The sequence below is a fragment of the Leopardus geoffroyi genome, chromosome B3 (genome assembly GCF_018350155.1).
Source record: "Leopardus geoffroyi isolate Oge1 chromosome B3, O.geoffroyi_Oge1_pat1.0, whole genome shotgun sequence".
In the NCBI taxonomy this organism is placed as follows: domain Eukaryota; kingdom Metazoa; phylum Chordata; class Mammalia; order Carnivora; family Felidae; genus Leopardus; species Leopardus geoffroyi.
The window spans coordinates 142,685,500-142,702,754 of NC_059337.1; the positions used below are offsets into that span (position 1 = coordinate 142,685,500).

Below are 17,255 nucleotides of genomic sequence, written 5' to 3' on the forward strand. Positions count from 1 at the left end.
GTTTTAGAGCCGAACGGGATTTTAGGTCGTACATTTACGAAGCGCTCACCACATACTGCTCAAAGGCCGCTTTGCGCGTAGCACCTCACTAAGTCCTCATGAAACTGCAGCAGGGGCGCCATGACCTCCCGACTTTTGTCCTTCGTTTGTCCTCACAGCCCTCATTATCACCTGGTTTGGCATCTGTTAAACTGCCGACTCTCGCCGTTCGCAGATAACCCGACACAGCTGCTGGATAAGTGTCCCGTGGGCAGCTGTATCCCCTGCGTAAGCCTGGCACGTCGCAGATGCTCAGGGAACACGTGAGCGAGCGAGCCGGGCAAGCAGGCGGACGGCAGGTGACTCAGCTGCCCGGCCCACGGTAAACGGTGGTCAGGATGGGAACCCGGGCAGGGCACATGGAAGGACCCTCCCCTGGGCTGCCCGCCACTTGTGCTAAACCCCCGACTTACAGGAGGCTCAGAGAACATACGGACTCGCCCCGAGGAACCACACCAACCAGGAGCGGAGCTGGGTCTGGAACACCAGCTCACAGATCCCCGGTGCAGTATCTTTCCGTCCCTCGTGGCTCCCGGCAGGAAGGCCTCTCTGGGCCCACGCACAGGGCCAGAAATGTGTGTGGGGACAGGGTGTCCGGGGCCAGCCTGCCTGCCGTGGACTTCTCTCCCCACGGGGCCCTGGCTGCTTCGCTCCCACCCAGAGAGGGGCTGGAGGCTGGCTTTGCTGTAGTTTCAGCTCCTAAAGACCGGGAAGGAGCTTTTTTCAATCAAAGATCTGGATTCTGAGTTAAGTCTCAAGAAAAAAAAGTAAAATGCTCAACTGTTTAAAAGAAACTGCTGAAAACAAGATTTAGCTTTTAAAACTTCTCTCTTGACTTTAGGTTCAACAAAAGAGGTCTTTCGGAGAAGAGGCAGCACAGAACCGTTGATTTACACGTTATCTGGGTTTTCATCACTCCTGCATGTTCACGGAAGAGGAAGTTCCTGCCGAGCAAAGCCACAGGACGCACAAGTGCAGTTACCAGAGACAGGCTGGAAACGTTGCCCCAGACCCCACGTTCTCTCAGGATGTGCCGGGAGCCGGGGGGTGGGGGGCTGGGCGGTGGCCTTTCACGGGCCCTATTCAAAAGTCCACCCCCCGTCACGTGCCCACCCACTCAGTCATCTTCGTGGGCTTGCAAGGGGCGTTTGCTTCTGCCTCACCGGCATCTCCGGGCAGCGAGGCAGGGACTGTGTTTGGCCCACTGCCGTGTTCTCAGGACCGAGGAGGGCGCCTGCCACAGAAGGCACCCCGTGTCTACTGTACTGACCAAGCGGGACAGGGCCACCCCTCACTGCGTCCCAGATGTGGCTGAGTGGAGCCTGGGGTGCTGGGGGGTGAAGGGGGCGCACGTGACTCAGGCTGTAGGAGGCACAGCTCCCGGGAAAAGGGAGCTTGACGGTGTGTTTGGAGGTGGCGCAGGGAGAGGAGAAGTCAGAACACACTCAAAGGTGGGGCGGTGGGACCATGGGGTGTGCCACCTGGCCGGACGTGGCAGTGACGCCGGAGAGGAGCACCGGCCAACCCACCGAGGACACCACACCACGATGCCTGTATGCCCACAGAGATGCGATTTTAAAAATCTCAAGGTAAAAATTACTAATTCATTTACTAGTTGGTAGAAAGGCCAGACTTCTTATCAAGGCAACTGTGTCTCTCTGTGGATATAAAGCCACCATTCAGATTTCAGTCCTTATAAAAAGGGACGTTCTGGGGAAACGGTAAGGGGCACGTTCCTCTGCACTGAGTGCGGATGCAGCCCGTCCCGTGTTTTCACCACGTCCTGTCTTGGCCTGGTAATGAGCCCTCGTATGATGGGGGCCACCCTCCTTAGGTTCTGTGGGGATTGCCTGTGCCTTGCGGGGAGAGCCGTGTCTCAGGTGCTCAGGATATATTTGCTGAGCCGAACAGCATATTCTTGGGACACTTGACAAAGCCTTACTTTTCTAACATAGTTCTTCGTAGTCATTTGGGATGAAACAGACCTCAGAAGTTTCAATTCAGGGATTTTCCAAATGCAGTATTTTGGCCTACTGAGTGGTCAACTTAAAGAACTGGCCCGTGAACGGACTGTGTGCCAGTGAGTCCTTCTCTGTGAGGAAAAGTATGCAAAGAAAGAGAAAGGCGCTAACCCGGCAAGCTGACGGTCCTCGGAGAGAAACTACAATTCTGTCTCAAGCTGTGGATGGAAACCTTAACTGGAGAATGAAACCAACAAACCATATCCTAATGTTTCACAAAGGGAGAAAAACAGTCACCAGACCTAAAGGCCATTTCCGATGTCTCCGACTCAGCCGTGGCTGAGATGAGGCCCTGACGTCTGCATCTGCTTGTTTAGAAGGCAGCTGAGCATCCTCTCCTTACCCCATGTAGTCAAGATCAGAGAAGATGAAAGTCTTGTTGATGTCAAAGCCACAGGCGATGATGTCCTTGGCGTTCTCCACGGCGTAGCCGTAGGCCTGGTCCAGGGTCAGGTCTTTCCACAGGTACTTCTCATCATCTGTCATCTGGATGACCAAGGGCACGTTAAACACATCCTGCAGCCACCTAGGACACACCGGGAAAGAAGGCTACCGTCTCGTTTCTCTGTTCTGAATCCGAAGACACAGTCCCTGCTAACGATGTATGGCAAAACTTTCTCGTCTACACAACCGCACAGTGTCATGCTGTGAAATTTGACCACTACGACTGATTAACTTGGAAGGCCCTGCATTCAGCTTTGTACTGCTTTACATTATTTTGCAGGCTGGCAACTGTTTTAGGAGGTAGGTATTATCACTCCCTTCCTGCAGACGTGGAAAGGAAGGCTCAGGGAAGGGACTCTGCCACGGTCACAGGGACAGGAGGAAACAGGCTGGCTGACCCCATCACGCCACGCTTTCTAAAGTGACACCAGGAACAAAATGAACAGAAGCCAGAAAGGCACCAGTCCCCTCACACCTTGTTTGTCTAACGAACACAAACTAGGGCTGCCTTGTCATTCTAGACATGGTTTATAAATAACATTCCTGGTTTACCAATAGAAGTGGAAAAAGGTACCCGATACAATACTTACTTTGTGAAAATAAATGGGATGAGGTGACCTACATGCATTGCTTCGGAAGAGGGGCCCCTGCCCGTATACAGGTAAAACGGCTTCTTATTTTCATAGGCATCAAGGATTTGATTCATATCTCTAAGTGAAAAAGGAGAAAAGGAAATAGTGTGATTTTCTGAAATAAAAATTAAGGCACTGATGCTCACTGGGAAATGATAGAGAAAATACAACACAGATAATAGAGTTTGTTATCCTTGGCACTTATGTTAGAAAAATAACTGGAAATGTCTACTGACATGATTTCTCCTGTGTTTGTTTTAAAAGTATGAGACACGTAGGTTTGGAATAAAAGATGCATACAGTTGGGCAGCCAGTGGAGAGAGCCCCTTTGGAATTTTCAAATATCAGTGTGCCCACATCATCTGCTTTCCTGGGAATGATGCCAAGCCAGCCCTACACAATCCCTTGTTTAGGACCCCAGCCCTGAGACTCTGGAGACCCAGACGGGGAGGCTGCAGGGCCCTGCACAGTCCTGACTCAGGGCTGGGAGTGAAGAACATGCATGGGGAGTACAGAGGTGAGGTCCCCAGCTGCAGATCTGATTTGGGCTCCCCCAGCCAGGCTGGGACCAACTGTCTTCATCTGGGGTGATGACTGGGGTCCACAGACAATGCACATGAAGGGTCCTCCCTCCTGATTGTGCAGAATCACCTGGTCATATTGCATTTCCCTGGACCCTACCTTCAGAGAGTCTGACTCAGTGAATCTGGGTGGTATCTGGGAATCTGCATTTTTAAAAAGCTCCCTCAGTAACCACCTCATCGGCAGGGTGTGAAACCACTACTCCAGCGTGTGAACGCTCTTCATTTCTGGACAAAGTGTCCCCAGATAAAAGAGGTCTGGCTGGGAGACCCCACGCAAGAATACTCTAAGAAGTGACCCCTCCACACAGCCCACACCAAGGGTTCACAGCGTCCATCTTCGGGCTCACAGGGTCGTGGGGACTGTTTCTTTGTGCTTAGCTTCTTTTACCTCCAGGAAATGATCATACACAGTTTTTGAAATAAGGAAAGAATTAAAAAAATGTAATTTTGGAAGAAAAGAGTCTTTCTTTGGTTCTCACAATTAACTTTTATGGACTTAAAGAAGCAAGAAAAAAATGTAGCTGTCCCACGAGCTGTCCTTGAAGTCTCTGAGAGCTCCTCAGGGACTGCCCTGGGGGCCAGGCGCTCTTAAGGAGCACAGGGAACGGACTGAGGCTTGCAAATTGAGCTCAGCTTCGTGAGGATAGTTTCCAGTAGGTGAAGGAGCCCAGGCAAAGCCCACAGTTTGCAGCTTGACAGCATGTGCCACCTCTCCTCTAATCCCCCATTTTGCAGATGATAACGTTAGAGGGGCATTCTCAAACCTGAGAATGGCCAAAAGTTGCAAGTTCCATGCCTCCCCAAGCCAAGAGCCTACAGGGTTACTCACAGAAGTAAACAAGTCATATGGGCAGCGAGACCTGTAAAATGCTAAGTTTTGATTTAAGATCAACAAAACTGGTAAACCTTCAGCGAAAGTGACCAAGGTGGGAAAAAAAGTGCGAAGCCTCTACTAAAGTCAGGAATGGAAGAAGGGACGTTATTACTGACTTCACAGGAATAAAAAGGATTATAAAGGAATGCTAAGAACAATCGTATGGCCACAAATGAGACAACCTTGATGAAAAAGACCAATTCCTAGAGAGAAACTACCAGACTGACTCAAGAAGAAATAGAGAATCTGAACAAATCTAGAACAAGCGAAGAAACTGAACTAGTAATCAAAAAATGACCTACAAAGAGCCCAGGACCAGATGGCCTCATGGCGGATTCTATCAAATATTAAAAAAACAACAATCAACAGCAATCCTTCACAAACTCTTCCAAACAAACTGAAAAGGGAATACTTGCAAACTCATTCTGAGGCCAGGGTTATCTCGACACCACAAGCGACAGAAAACTGCAGACCCTTGTGATACAGATGCCAACATCCTCAGCTGCTAGCAGACCAAATCCAGCAACATATAAAAAGGATGATATATCATGATCAAGTGGGATTTGTCCCAGGAATGCAAAGTTGGTTCCACACACAAAAATCCATCAATGTGATACACCCTATCAATATAAGACATGATCATCTCAGCAGACTCAGAAGAGGAATTTAATAAAATCCGACACCTTTCATGATGAAAATACTCAACAAGCTACGAAGAGAAGGAAACTTCCTTAACATAATTCAGGGCATAATTTGGGATAACCCACAGCTAAATGTAAAAGTAAAACTTTTGGAGCAAATCTTCATGATCTTGGATTAGGCAACAGTTTCTTAGGACACTAAAAGCAAAGGGAACTGAAAAACAAAATAAACCGTATTTCATAAAGATGAAAAGTATTGGGTTTCAAAGAACACTCAATAAAGTAAAAAGATACATACATAATTGGAGTATTTGCAAACCATATATTTGATAAGAAACTAGGATCTGAAATATTATATAAAAAACTCTTATAGCTCAGTAATAAAAAGATAACCTAATTAAAAAGTGGGCAAAGGATCAGAATATTCTTCAAAGAATATATAAAAATAGCCAATAAGCACATGAAAGGATGCTCAACATCATTAGTCATTAGGGAAATATAAATCAAGACACAATGAAAAACCACTTCAGGGGTACCTGGGTGGCTCAGTCGGTTGAGCGTCTGATTCTTGCTATCAGCTCAGGTCGTGATCCCAAGGTCATGGGATTGACCCGCATCAGGCTCCTTGCTGAGCTCGGAGCCTGCTTGGGATTCTCCTTCTCTCCCTTTGCCCCTCCTGCCAGCTCCTGCCTGTGCTCTCTCTCTCTCCCTCTCAAGGAAAAAAAAGAAAGAAAAGATAAAGAAAAACCACTTCCTACCTATGAGCATGACTCTAAAACAAACACAAAATAGAAAACAGTAAGGGTTGGGGAGGATGTGGAGAAACTGGAATCCTTGTTTGTGCACTATTGGTGGGAGTACAAAAATCACAGCCACTGTGGAGATCAGTTTGGCAGATCCTCAGAAAGTTCTAGAACTACCTTATGATGCAATAGTTCTGTTCCCACACACCCTGAGGGAACTGAGAACGTTATGTCCACACAACATACATTCTTTCCAGTGAAAAGAACCCAAATGCCCAGCAAGCGGTGAATGGATAAACAAAATGTTGTGGGGTGAATCTATTCAATGGCACATTATTCAGGTATAAAACGAGTGAAGCACTAATGCACCCGGCAACACGGAGGAACCTTGAAAACCCTGAAATGGTGGTTGCCGGGGTGGTGGGGGTAGGGGGATGGGGTTTCTTCCCGGGGTGGAGATGTTCTGGAGCTGGTGGTGGTGATGGGTACACAACCTTATGAATATACTAAAGACCACTGAACTGTGTACTTGAAGAAGGGTAATTAAATCTTAAGGTAAAAGCTTTGATTATATTCTGTCCAGAAAGAGGGCTGAGTGGGGCCTGGCGTTTTCTGCACACGGAATTTTAAGTGTTCCAGCAGACGGCCGAGTGCCATCCTGCGTGCTCTCCCATAACCACGAATGCCAGCACAACAGAACAGCCCTACCACGGACCATAAATCCCGTGAGCAGAGTTTCAAAAATGAGCTACAAGAACCCTTTTGGAACCTGCCCATTTTCTGATGCAATCTGCGTGGAATTTATAGTAGGAGGTAGGGATAGTCTGTTCCAGGTACACTCTATTGGTTTCTCTTTTGCCATGACTTACGAGGGAGCCAGTACAATGGCAGGAAGAGGGCGCAGTTTCAGGAAGCCTCTTGCTTATCGCGTGGGAAATGTTAAACTTGGACATATTAATCTTTTATCTTATGACATTTTATGATTTTATAGTACATAATCTAGCGTGAATGTCATCTGCCGCGTATGTGACCTCCACCTTGTGAAGTGAACAGCTCACAAATGAATAAAGTCGGGGCCCGAGGGGGAGGGGACAGGACATGAACCCACGGCCAGTTATTGACAGGACAGAAGGTGGACCCCAGTCTTCAGACAACTGGCTATCATTTCCCCACATAGCAGGCAGCCTGCAGGAGGGGCCTCCTAATCATGTCTGGAACTAAAGGGAGAGGAGGGTGGGAAGCCCCTGACCTGTGCGAGAAGAAGATGCCTCTGCGCAGGAAGCGGTGTGGTTTCTGCCCGATGGCTCTCTCTATCCAGTTTACCAGCTCTTTGTCAATTTTACTGCTTCCGAACCGAACTGGAAAAAAAAAAATGGTAATGAGGAAATGACTATCTTAGGTGGTGTGGGGTTTGGTGATCAGGTATTACTGAAGGGGAAAAGCTGGTGATCCGTGTACAATCCTAACGAACTCAGTCCTCTCCAGGACTTTTGCTCCTAGTCCCTACCTCAACCCCAATCAAATGCCGTTCATGTTAACAATGACAGCTGAGACGACAACCAGCAAAACAGGAAACAAATTACAGAATAAAATGGTGTTTTGTCTGGGATTGGATTTTGATGGGAAACATCCAGAATTCAGCCTGCCTAGCAACTTTTCGCCTCCACCCCCGCCCCCCAGTTGCTAATTACGGGGGGCTTTATGTACACTGACAACCATAATCTTAATATTCTTTAGTTGTTGGACTGAACTAGCATCTGTCTACCAGTGAATTTCCCCCCATTGGTAGTCGATACTTAAATTAGGAAAATGGCTTTCAACTTTGATCAAAACATTTTAGTAATGCCCCCTCTCTGGTGATTACCAGTGATCTTGGAATACGGACTTCCCTGAGCAGGAAGCCCTATGGGGAAGGGCTGGCCAGTGGCGACCTGTCCCCTTGAGGAGCCACCCTTCTTAAGCAGACTTCCAGCTTTTCAGCTCCACAGTCAATACCACTGGAGGAGACTTAGGTGATCCATTTCTGACTTTAAGCATTCAGTGAAAGGTGATTTGAATGACTGCAAAGATGCCATTCCAAAAGACCTTCCCTGAAGTTCTGAATTGCTCAAAAAAAAAAGGAGAACGCTTCCACTAACCTATCTACTATAGATCATTATTTTGAAATAAGTTTTACATTGTTATTTCAGTTGAAAAGAATCCTTTGGGAATATAATGCACGACCAAAAGATTTTAGCATCTATTTTTTCTTGCCATTGAAGCTTGACTGGGTTTATAATTCAAGAGAAAAAAACACCAACGAGATCAACTAGTGACCAATGGGATCACTTCTAAAAGTCGGGGCTTCTCCCAGGACGTACCAATGAGCTTATCATAGTCAATGCCCTTGGCACTGCTGGTCTGTACCGTCCAAGGGTCCACAAAATCCTCTTCAGCTTCTGTGGCACCCAGGCCACTATCATTCCCAGGTGCTGGGTTCCCTGGAGGGCAGTCGGCTTTGTAATCTTCCCCCATGGCGGCTTTGTAGCTCATTTTTAACGATAACAGCATCTGTATTGCAGAATCGATTTCATCCTGGACAAAGGAAATAAGGATGAAACCTAAAAATACTAACATGGCTAACATTTTGCTGAACGTGACTGTCACGTGGCAGGCGCTGTGCTAAATGCCCTCACACACATTACCTCCTTCAGTCTCAAGACAGCCCTCCGAGGCAGGCAGCATCACTGTCACTGTGCTGTTCTAGTAGGACTCTGACACTCATAGGGGTGAAGGAGTCTGCCCATGGACACACGGCAAGTCACGGGCCCAAATATAGTTCACTTCTGCATTGTTCTAGTGGATCTATGTAATCTATGGATTACTACCACAAACACTACCGGATGAATGTGACATGATATACAGTTATTTACGACACAGTGAATACACTACGGATTTCTCAAACACCACCGATGCCAGAGAACGTGTGCGGCAAGCTCCCTGGACTGAGTATACGGAATTCTACATCGGACCTTGTTTTTATGTGCCACACAGTTCAGACGAGTATTTGCGGCAGCTTAGATAATGCCACCAAGGATGGTAATGGCAACCCTAGACATCAGGGAAACAGATAAAGGCAAGGAAAAATAGAGGCTTTCAAGTCATAAATTAAGGAGGGATGTAGTGGGAAACAGTTATGTTACTGTAGTTTGGAGCCTTATCAAGCTGTCCAAAGTGTTTGCATACTGAGTGCTTTAAATAAGCAGAAGGAAAACAAATGTAGACTACACCCGTGGGTACTCTGGAGATCTATCAAAGCCCTTCTGCTCCAGAAGCCCACACTAGCCACCCATGAAGGCTGGCCTCTGAAAGAGCAGGCCTAATTAGGCAGATTAGTCATGCTATGCCCAGAGCTCTGCTCCTGTAATTGGCCTTGCTGGATTAGATCACAAACAAAGAATATACACAGTCCAATTTGCCTGCCAAGGGAAGTACAAACATTCCTGTTTAGAGTTTACACATAATGTTCCATAAACTGGGTTTCCTGGTGGAGACACCACAACACCAACCTCCATTCAGACGTAACGGTTGCATCAGGAGCAGCCCCAGGGCCACAGAGAACTGACACCTTGGGGAGATTCCGCAGATACAGATTTGAGTTTCAAATTCGGAAACTACCTGGAATTCGTTCTTAAAATGAATTAGAACTGTGGGCCGAATAACCCCATGGCTAACCCTCATAGAAGAGACAGGATAATTGCCAGGCTGCATAGGTGAGTACGTTTTACTCATCTCATTCCTGCAGTGCCTAGGTTCAGTGCAACCACATAATGTTTAGCAAGCATGATTTATCGAATTATCTGTGGGAAGGATTAGCGTGCTTTGAAGTACACTTTGGTCAATACCCTTTTATCACCGGCTATGTTGACATTTCATACTCTATCTGCTCGAACTCTGCTTGCAACCCGGAGGCTCTTTGAAAGTCAAACATTCAACCAGTATCCCTGCTCAAGAACTGTCTGCAGTCTGGAGTGGGATTTAAATAGACAGACAAGCCTGCCGTGTGGATTTTCTTGTTTCCTTAATCTAACATGGAACAGGACACTGAAACAGGACTTAAAAGCTGACTTTCTAGGGGAGAAAAAAAAAGACTATACACAACCTGAATATATAAAGCTCCAAGACAGGCAGAACTATCCATGGTGGAGGCCTAGGGTGAGGGCAGAGGCAGTGGCTGAAGGGGCCTGAGGATGGCTTCCGGGCGCTGCTGTCTGGTTTCCTGATGTGGGCACTGGTTACACAGGTGTGGTCATTTTGTGAAAATTCAGTAAGAGGACTGATTACGATCTCCATACTTTTCTGGTTAAGTGGGGCACTTCCAATTAAAAAGTTGACTTAAACTAAGAGGACAAGAAAAACGACTGCTCTCTGGCTTAACCTTTACAATCCAGTGCCATTTCTTTTTTTTGTTTTTGATTTAAAATTTTTTTTTAACATTTATTATTGAGAGACAGAGAGAGACAGAGCATGAGCATGGGAGGGGCAGAGAGAGAGAGAGAGAGGGAGACACAGAATCGGAAGCAGGCTCCAGGCTCCAGCTGTCAGTGCAGAGCCTGACGCAGGACTCGAACTCACAAACTGTGAGATTATGACCTGAGCCGAAGTCGGGTGCCTAACCGACTGAGCCACCCAGGCACCCCTGATCCAGTGTCATTTCTCGAGTCCTGCTCAAACTGTTCATGCTCCCAGCCACTGTCTCTCTTCAGAGCCCCTGGATTCTGACCTATCCCCCCCAGGAAACACCCTGCTTTTTAGTGAACTGTGGCTGAAAGCAAGGGGTCTTATCCCCCTGGCACACGGAGGAGAGAAGAATGGTGAGGACCCCAGCCTACACACGTGGCAGAGACGGCTGAAGAAAGAACTCCCGGTGCCCTCACTCTATTGGTGCTCCCAAAGTGGCTCAAGTATTTGCACAAAGTGAATTTCTAAAACATCAGGTGTTCTATCATAACACATTCCGGAGGCAAATTTACTTCTGAGTTTTCCCCATTTTGCTCTGACTTCATTGTGCAACCTCTGATCTCTCTCGTTGGTCAGCTGATGGCTTAAGTCAAAGAACACACTTGGAAGAGTAATTCTAAACGGTGTTAAGTATCGTGTGTTTAATAATGAACACAACTGGAGTCACTAAGAATTACTAACTAAAAACACTTATGAAACGGTATTCATATTTAGTATTAAATAGGTAAAAATACCACTGCCAAGTTTCCAAAAATGGGTTTAAAGAGTAAATGAACATTTGGGTCCTTTATCTATTTCAAGGTTTTTAAAAACAACTTCTTAGCCTCATCCACCAAGTCCTACCTGATGTGGAAACCTCTGTCTGTGAATAACCAACTCCTTGTTTTGACATCACTGTCTTACAGTACCACTTATTTCTTTTAAGATATAATGGTTGATTCGGGGTCAAAGAGTTGAAGTAAACTGCCAGGGTGGGTGGGAGATGGTTGATGCCATCGGTGGAGGACCCAGGAAGCGGTCCTGAAAAGAAGACAACCGGGGCTGGAAGCGACGGACGAGGAAGTCACGGAGATGTAGCAGCTGAGGGTCCTAAGAGTGGAGGCATCGCAGAAGGAAAGGCAGTGCCTCCGTGCATTAGAGACGCAGACGGAACGGATTACACTCCTGAAACCTCGCAGCAACAGCAGAGAGACCTTTAAGGCGTAACCCCGTGAGGACAAAGGCAACAAAAAGAGGGCGTCAGCAACAAGATTTCGGAAACTGCAGAGCTGCTGGATGGACTGGTAGCAGAATGTCGTGAAAACACTGGAATTATGCCGCTGGGGAGTCCCGGGGCTGGGGGCTGGGGCATCAGTGGAAGTGAGGGGGAAGGTGGGTTCTAAAAACAGGAGCACAGGTTGTAAGTCTGTTTAAGAAACAGCTGGTCGGCTCTCTGCCCGCACCCCCTCCCCCCCCACCCCCCCACACAGAGGCTCTGTGCCAGGAAGGTGGAGTTAGAAGTATCTAGATCAGGGACACACGGCACTGAACAGGGAAGTTCAGGGACAGCCACACAGCCCAGCCCCTCTGTCCTCAGAGGATATCAGGAAAACCATCACCAAGATCTCAGAGATAAAAGGTCACTTACCGTACCTAGGAAACAAGAACGGGTTGCTATAAGGAAAGGAACATTCAAAAAGCAAATGAGCTCGTGGAAGTTAAAAATGACAGGATAAACGAAACACGATAGGAGGATTAAGAGTTGAGGAGGGAGTGCCTGGCTGGCTCAGTCGGTGGAACATGAGACTCTTGATTTCAGGGTGATGAGTTCAAACCCCACGTTGGGTGTGGAGCCTACTCAAAGGGAAAAAAAAAGGAAACATAAGAAGTTAAGGAAATATATCTGAAAGAAGAGCAACAAGAAAACAAAATGGAAAGGAGAAGTTAAAAAATAAAATAAAAACAAAAACAAAAACAGAGGGGCCAGCTTCTGGGAAAAAAAGACCCACAGAGAACAGAGAAAACAGGAGAGAAGAAATCAAAGAAATAATAGAATTTCTGAGAATTAAGGGTCCTCCTTTTTTTTTTTTTTAAGTTTATTTATTTTTGAGAGAGAGAGAGAGAGTGCGAGCACACACACAAGAGTGCATGGCAAGCCCGGTGAGGCCCAGGAGGGGCTCAAGCCAACGAACCACGAGAGTATGCCCTGAGCCCAAATTGGACGCTTAACTGACTGAGCCACCCAGGCGCCCTGAGAATTAAGGGTCTTAAGTTTCTAGTTATAGTAGACAAAATAAAGGTACTTTTAGAAATGCAAGTCCTCCCAAATTATTTCTTTAGCACTAATTTTTTCAGAAAACTATTGGAGGATTTGCTCTGTCAAGACAGAGTAAACAAAGGAGGAGTAAGACACAGGATCAGGAAACAGGGAGCCCACAGGGGGAGGGAAGGGAAAGACGGCTTTTCAAGAAGATGAGCTACAGACTGGCTGGTGTGAGTGCCCTGGGAGGAGACTCACCCGGCTGGAGGGGGCCCGGAGCCCCATTACCAGTAGTACACAAGACACTGAGCAAACGGGAATCAGGACAAACATCAACTCCGGGGCAGGAAAGGCAAGGCACCTGGAGTATACTCAGTGGGTCAGCTGCCAGCAGCACTTATGTGGTCAGAGGAGCATCGATGCTGACACTGACTGACATGCGCGGGACAGCAGAGGGACGGGAGGTGCCGATGGAGGTGCTAACTCCTCTCACCCACACCTGAATATCCACAAGAAGCAATGTAAAAGTGTGGTTTTTAGAGAAATGGGGGGTACATACCAAAGAATCCGCTCAAAGAACTGAAATGTTTGTTTCTGGGAAAAGAAAATGGGAACAGGAAAGGGGGAGGACTGCTGAATTTCAGAGGCTTTTGTTTAGACCACACGCACGTCAATAACGGAGAAAATAAATTCACAGTCAAAAGACCTCAGTTATTGAGGGAACAGAGTCTTGGGAACAGTCTGCTCCCGGGAAACATAACCCTAGACTTGGCCCAGATGCATGTGCAGCGAACCCGACGGATCCCATACCTGTGGTGCCTTTCCAGCTTTGAGGGACCGCACGAGCTCCCCCTGAGCAGCTATCCTGTTGAACAGTTCCAGAGGGGAGGCACACCCCTGTTCGCCGTTGGACACGTCCGCCATCTTCCAGGACCTAGGTCTCTGGCTGGCTAGGGCGTCGGAAGATTTGCTCGGTGGTCCAGACGAAACTGTGGGGGGCGAGGGGGAGAAGGGGGGGAGGACCGATTAACCAACCACCGCAGCCGTTTTACCGCTCGTGCATCTACCTAGTCCCTCGCCTTCCAACGAGGATGGAGGAGTTACAAGAAAGGGCATGGGGAGAACAGCGGCGGTAAAGGCATCGGCAGGACCTCGGGGCCATGAAGGAGGAAAGAGAGCAAGTGCAGCGAGGAGGACTGACGGGGCGGGGGGGGGGGGGGGGGCTGGGAGATCAGGGCAGCGAGGGAGGGCCCCTCACTAAGAGCGTGTGAGCCTCACCCGGTGCCCAGCGCACAGGAAGGACGCGTGTTTGTTCAGGGAGCAAACACCTAGGTGTTTTAACAAACCTAAGTCCACTAGAGCTAGAAGCATGTGGCAAACTGCTATTTACTCTTTATCTTAATTGTGCCGGGGATGAGTTTCCAGGCCTTTGCAGCCACAACCAGCACACGGCTGAACAAACGGCTTTCTCTGCCGGCCAGCTGCTCTGTTCCCAGCTGAAGCGAGGTGGGGCGGAGGGCAGGGCCTTATCTGTCCCGGGCTCCAAACGGGGAAAAAACTATACGTAGCCCGACCATTCTACGTGCTGACTAACTTCACTGCAGACCTCTGAAGAAGGTGTACCGGCACCTTTTAGTAGTTATTATTTTCCGTTAACCTTGAAAAAGGTGGGACGCAAGGCAGGCCACCCAGTGTCGCCTTGGAGCAGAGACCAGCCACAGTCAGTCCCCTTTTGGGTCAGTGTCCGCTTCCTCATCTATCAAGTGGCACCATCAGGAACCTCTCCACCTACCTTGAGGGCTGCTCTAAAGAAGAAATGAGGAAAAACCAGCTGGTAGCCTTTCGTAAACTAAAACAAGATATACACCTATTACGAGTGCTGTCGTCAGGGTTCCGGGGCTCGGCCGAACCCCAGCTCCATCTATGACTTGCAGCTGTACCTTGAGTGAGGACAGGACAATGACAATGGGCTGTGCCAGAGCAGCTAACTCCCGGCACCTCCGTACCTGCCACTTTTCTGAGCGCCTTATACACATCCGCTTGCGGAAGCTTCACGGCAATCCTGTGAGACAGATCTGTTGTCTCCCTTGTACGGATGAGCCAACCGAGGCACAGAGAGGTTATAAAACTTCCCCGAGATAACACGAGCAGTAGAGACGGGACATAAGCTCAAGCAGCTGCAGCCCACACCCTCCAAAGCTGTGCTACACGTTCCCTGACTGCGAGGAGTCTCAGCTTCTCGACCGTGAGGTGCGGCTGACGGTAACACTACCTGCAGGACTGGTGTGTGGACGGAGTGTGATAGTGTGGGTTAACAGACAGTCCAGGACAGCATTAGCCCCGTGGCAGAGGTTCAATAAATGACTATTTTGTGTCTAACTGTTTAAGTTTTTTTCTATTAACTCTCTGAACCAAACACACAAACTTGAGGGGTAATTTTTTTTTTTTTTTTTTTAAAGTAAGCTTCACGCCCAGCATGGAGCCCAACGCAGGGCTTGAACTCACAACCCTGAGATCAAGACCCAAGCTGAGAGCAGGCCGAATGCTTAACCGGCTGAGCCACCCAGTAAACACTACTTGTGGGGTTCAAATTCACGACCCCACGATTAAGAGTTGCATGCTCTACCAACTGCGCCAGCCAGGTGCCTTGAGGGGTTATTTATTTATTTATTAATATGTATTTATTTTTGAGAGAGAGAGACAGAGCATAAGCAGGGGAGGGGCAGAGAGAGAGGGAGACGCAGAATCCGAGCAGGCTCCAGGCTCTGAGCTGTCAGCACAGAACCCGATGTGGGGCTCGAATCCACGAACCTTGAGATCATGACCTGAGCCAAAGTTGGATGCTTGACCGACGGAGCCACCCAGGCGCCCCAGGGGTAATTTATTTTTTATCAATTTGTTAAATGTTTACTTAAGAAGTATATAAATTTTAACTAGGCCAATTTTTATATAAGTCAATGAAACTGTAATACTGAAACCAGGATGAGACAATAGTCAGTTTCTTTTCCCCCTTTGCTGAGAATCACCTCAATTCCCAGAAAAGGAAGTCGGGTGAAATAGTTGTTTCAGATAACAAAGCCCCAGTTTAGGGAAGCCTATAAAAAAGATAAGAAATGCGGAAGAGCCTCTGAGGAGCACCTGTGAGGACAAACACTGAGGCTCCTATCAGATAACAATCAAAGGGATGAAAACCACTTCTAGCCACAAATGGCCAAACATCACATCCCATGGCATAGTATATGCTCTGCATTAGCAGATGAGAGGCTGATGGCCCAGGGAAGTTAGAACCAGCCCCTGAGGTTCCACTGCCAGGGTAGCTAAGCCGGGACCTGATGCCGAGGCTCCTCTAAGCCGTGTGCTCTCAGAATTCCAGCCGCTCCCCTTGCCTGCATGCACCTTCCTGTTATCTTACTACCCTCCTCTTCATGCACACTTCCTGTTATCTTACTAATTCAGACCTCAGCTCTTTTCAGCAGCTCTTCCTGACTCCTGCGCCTCTGGGGCCAAGCTGATCCCCCTGTCGTCGGTGGTCCCCAAGCATTTTGTTAGTAAGTCTACCAGGGCACTCACGCTGCATTTACTTATTCACGTCTTCTCCACTAGACAGTGAAAGCAGGCACCGGGCTTTCTCTTCCACGTGCTTCTAGTGCCTCATATGCAGCAGTTTATCAGCATTTACTGAATTAATCAGTCTCATCAGTCACCCAGTTCAATCTTCACTGTAAGGTTTACATCCTTATGTTATCTTCACAAGTGCTTTTCCCACTTTAAGGTAGATTTCCCCCATGTGGACTTTAAACAGCCTCATTTTTTTTTTTTAAAATATGCCACTTTGGCAAATTGATTTAAAAAAAATTTTTTTTAACATTTATTTATTTCTGAGAGAGAGAGAGAGAGACAGAGCGTGAGTGGGGGAGGGGCAGAGAGAGAGGGAGACACAGAATCAGAAGCAGCTCCAGGCTCTGAGCTGTCAGCACAGAGCCCGATGCGGGACTCAAACTCACGAACCGTGAGATCACGACCTGAGCCGAAGTCAGACGCTTGACCACTGAGCCACCCAGGCGCCCCTAAACAGCCTCATTTTTAGCATCCTATCATGGAGCTGAGCCTGCCAGGATTTGGGAAGGGCCAGGCTGATGGCATGGCACCTACTCTAGGTTTCACACTCCCAGTTTGGTTTCTTTCCCCACTACTAACATCTGCCTACCATCCTGGTCACTCTCTTTGGAATTCCCTTTGGTTTATCCCGGTCCTTCCAAACACATGGTGCCTGCCATAAAAGGAAACTGGTGACAGCAGTAAGGTTCTAAAGTCTGTGAGTAGGGCTAAAAGCAAGTACAGATCAGAATTACCCCTAAAAAATTCCTAAGGAAAGCACCAGGTAGGACAACTGGGTGAGGCCTGGACAGATAATCTCCCCACTACAATGGAGCAGATTACTGTAGAGAATCAGCTAGATGAATGGAGTCTGTGCTTAGGGTCCATAATGTAGGGAAAAATATGTCTTCCCATAGCAAAATTCCATTTGAGAAGAAGCA

At 47.8% G+C, this 17,255-nt stretch overlaps 1 protein-coding gene and 1 long non-coding RNA gene across 5 annotated transcripts in view; both read right to left on the reverse strand.

Moving 5' to 3' along the window:
- Nucleotides 1-17,255, reverse strand: part of WARS1 (tryptophanyl-tRNA synthetase 1) — a 31,303-nt gene that overhangs the window by 11,191 nt on the left and 2,857 nt on the right. For all 4 annotated transcript variants that reach the window (XM_045452116.1, XM_045452114.1, XM_045452113.1 and 1 more), the window contains 5 exons: nt 13,528-13,706; nt 8,339-8,552; nt 7,228-7,336; nt 3,095-3,214; nt 2,404-2,586 (listed from right to left, as the gene is read on the reverse strand). In XM_045452116.1, coding sequence (XP_045308072.1) covers nt 2,404-2,586; nt 3,095-3,214; nt 7,228-7,336; nt 8,339-8,552; nt 13,528-13,641 — 740 coding nt within the window. In that variant the 5' untranslated portion in view covers nt 13,642-13,706. The remainder of the gene's footprint in view (nt 1-2,403; nt 2,587-3,094; nt 3,215-7,227; nt 7,337-8,338; nt 8,553-13,527; nt 13,707-17,255) is intronic.
- LOC123584320 lies at nt 11,101-13,521 on the reverse strand. Its single transcript, XR_006705315.1, has 2 exons — nt 13,079-13,521; nt 11,101-12,131 (listed from the first exon to the last, which is right to left on the reverse strand). It is a non-coding gene; the product is annotated as an uncharacterized LOC123584320 (long non-coding RNA).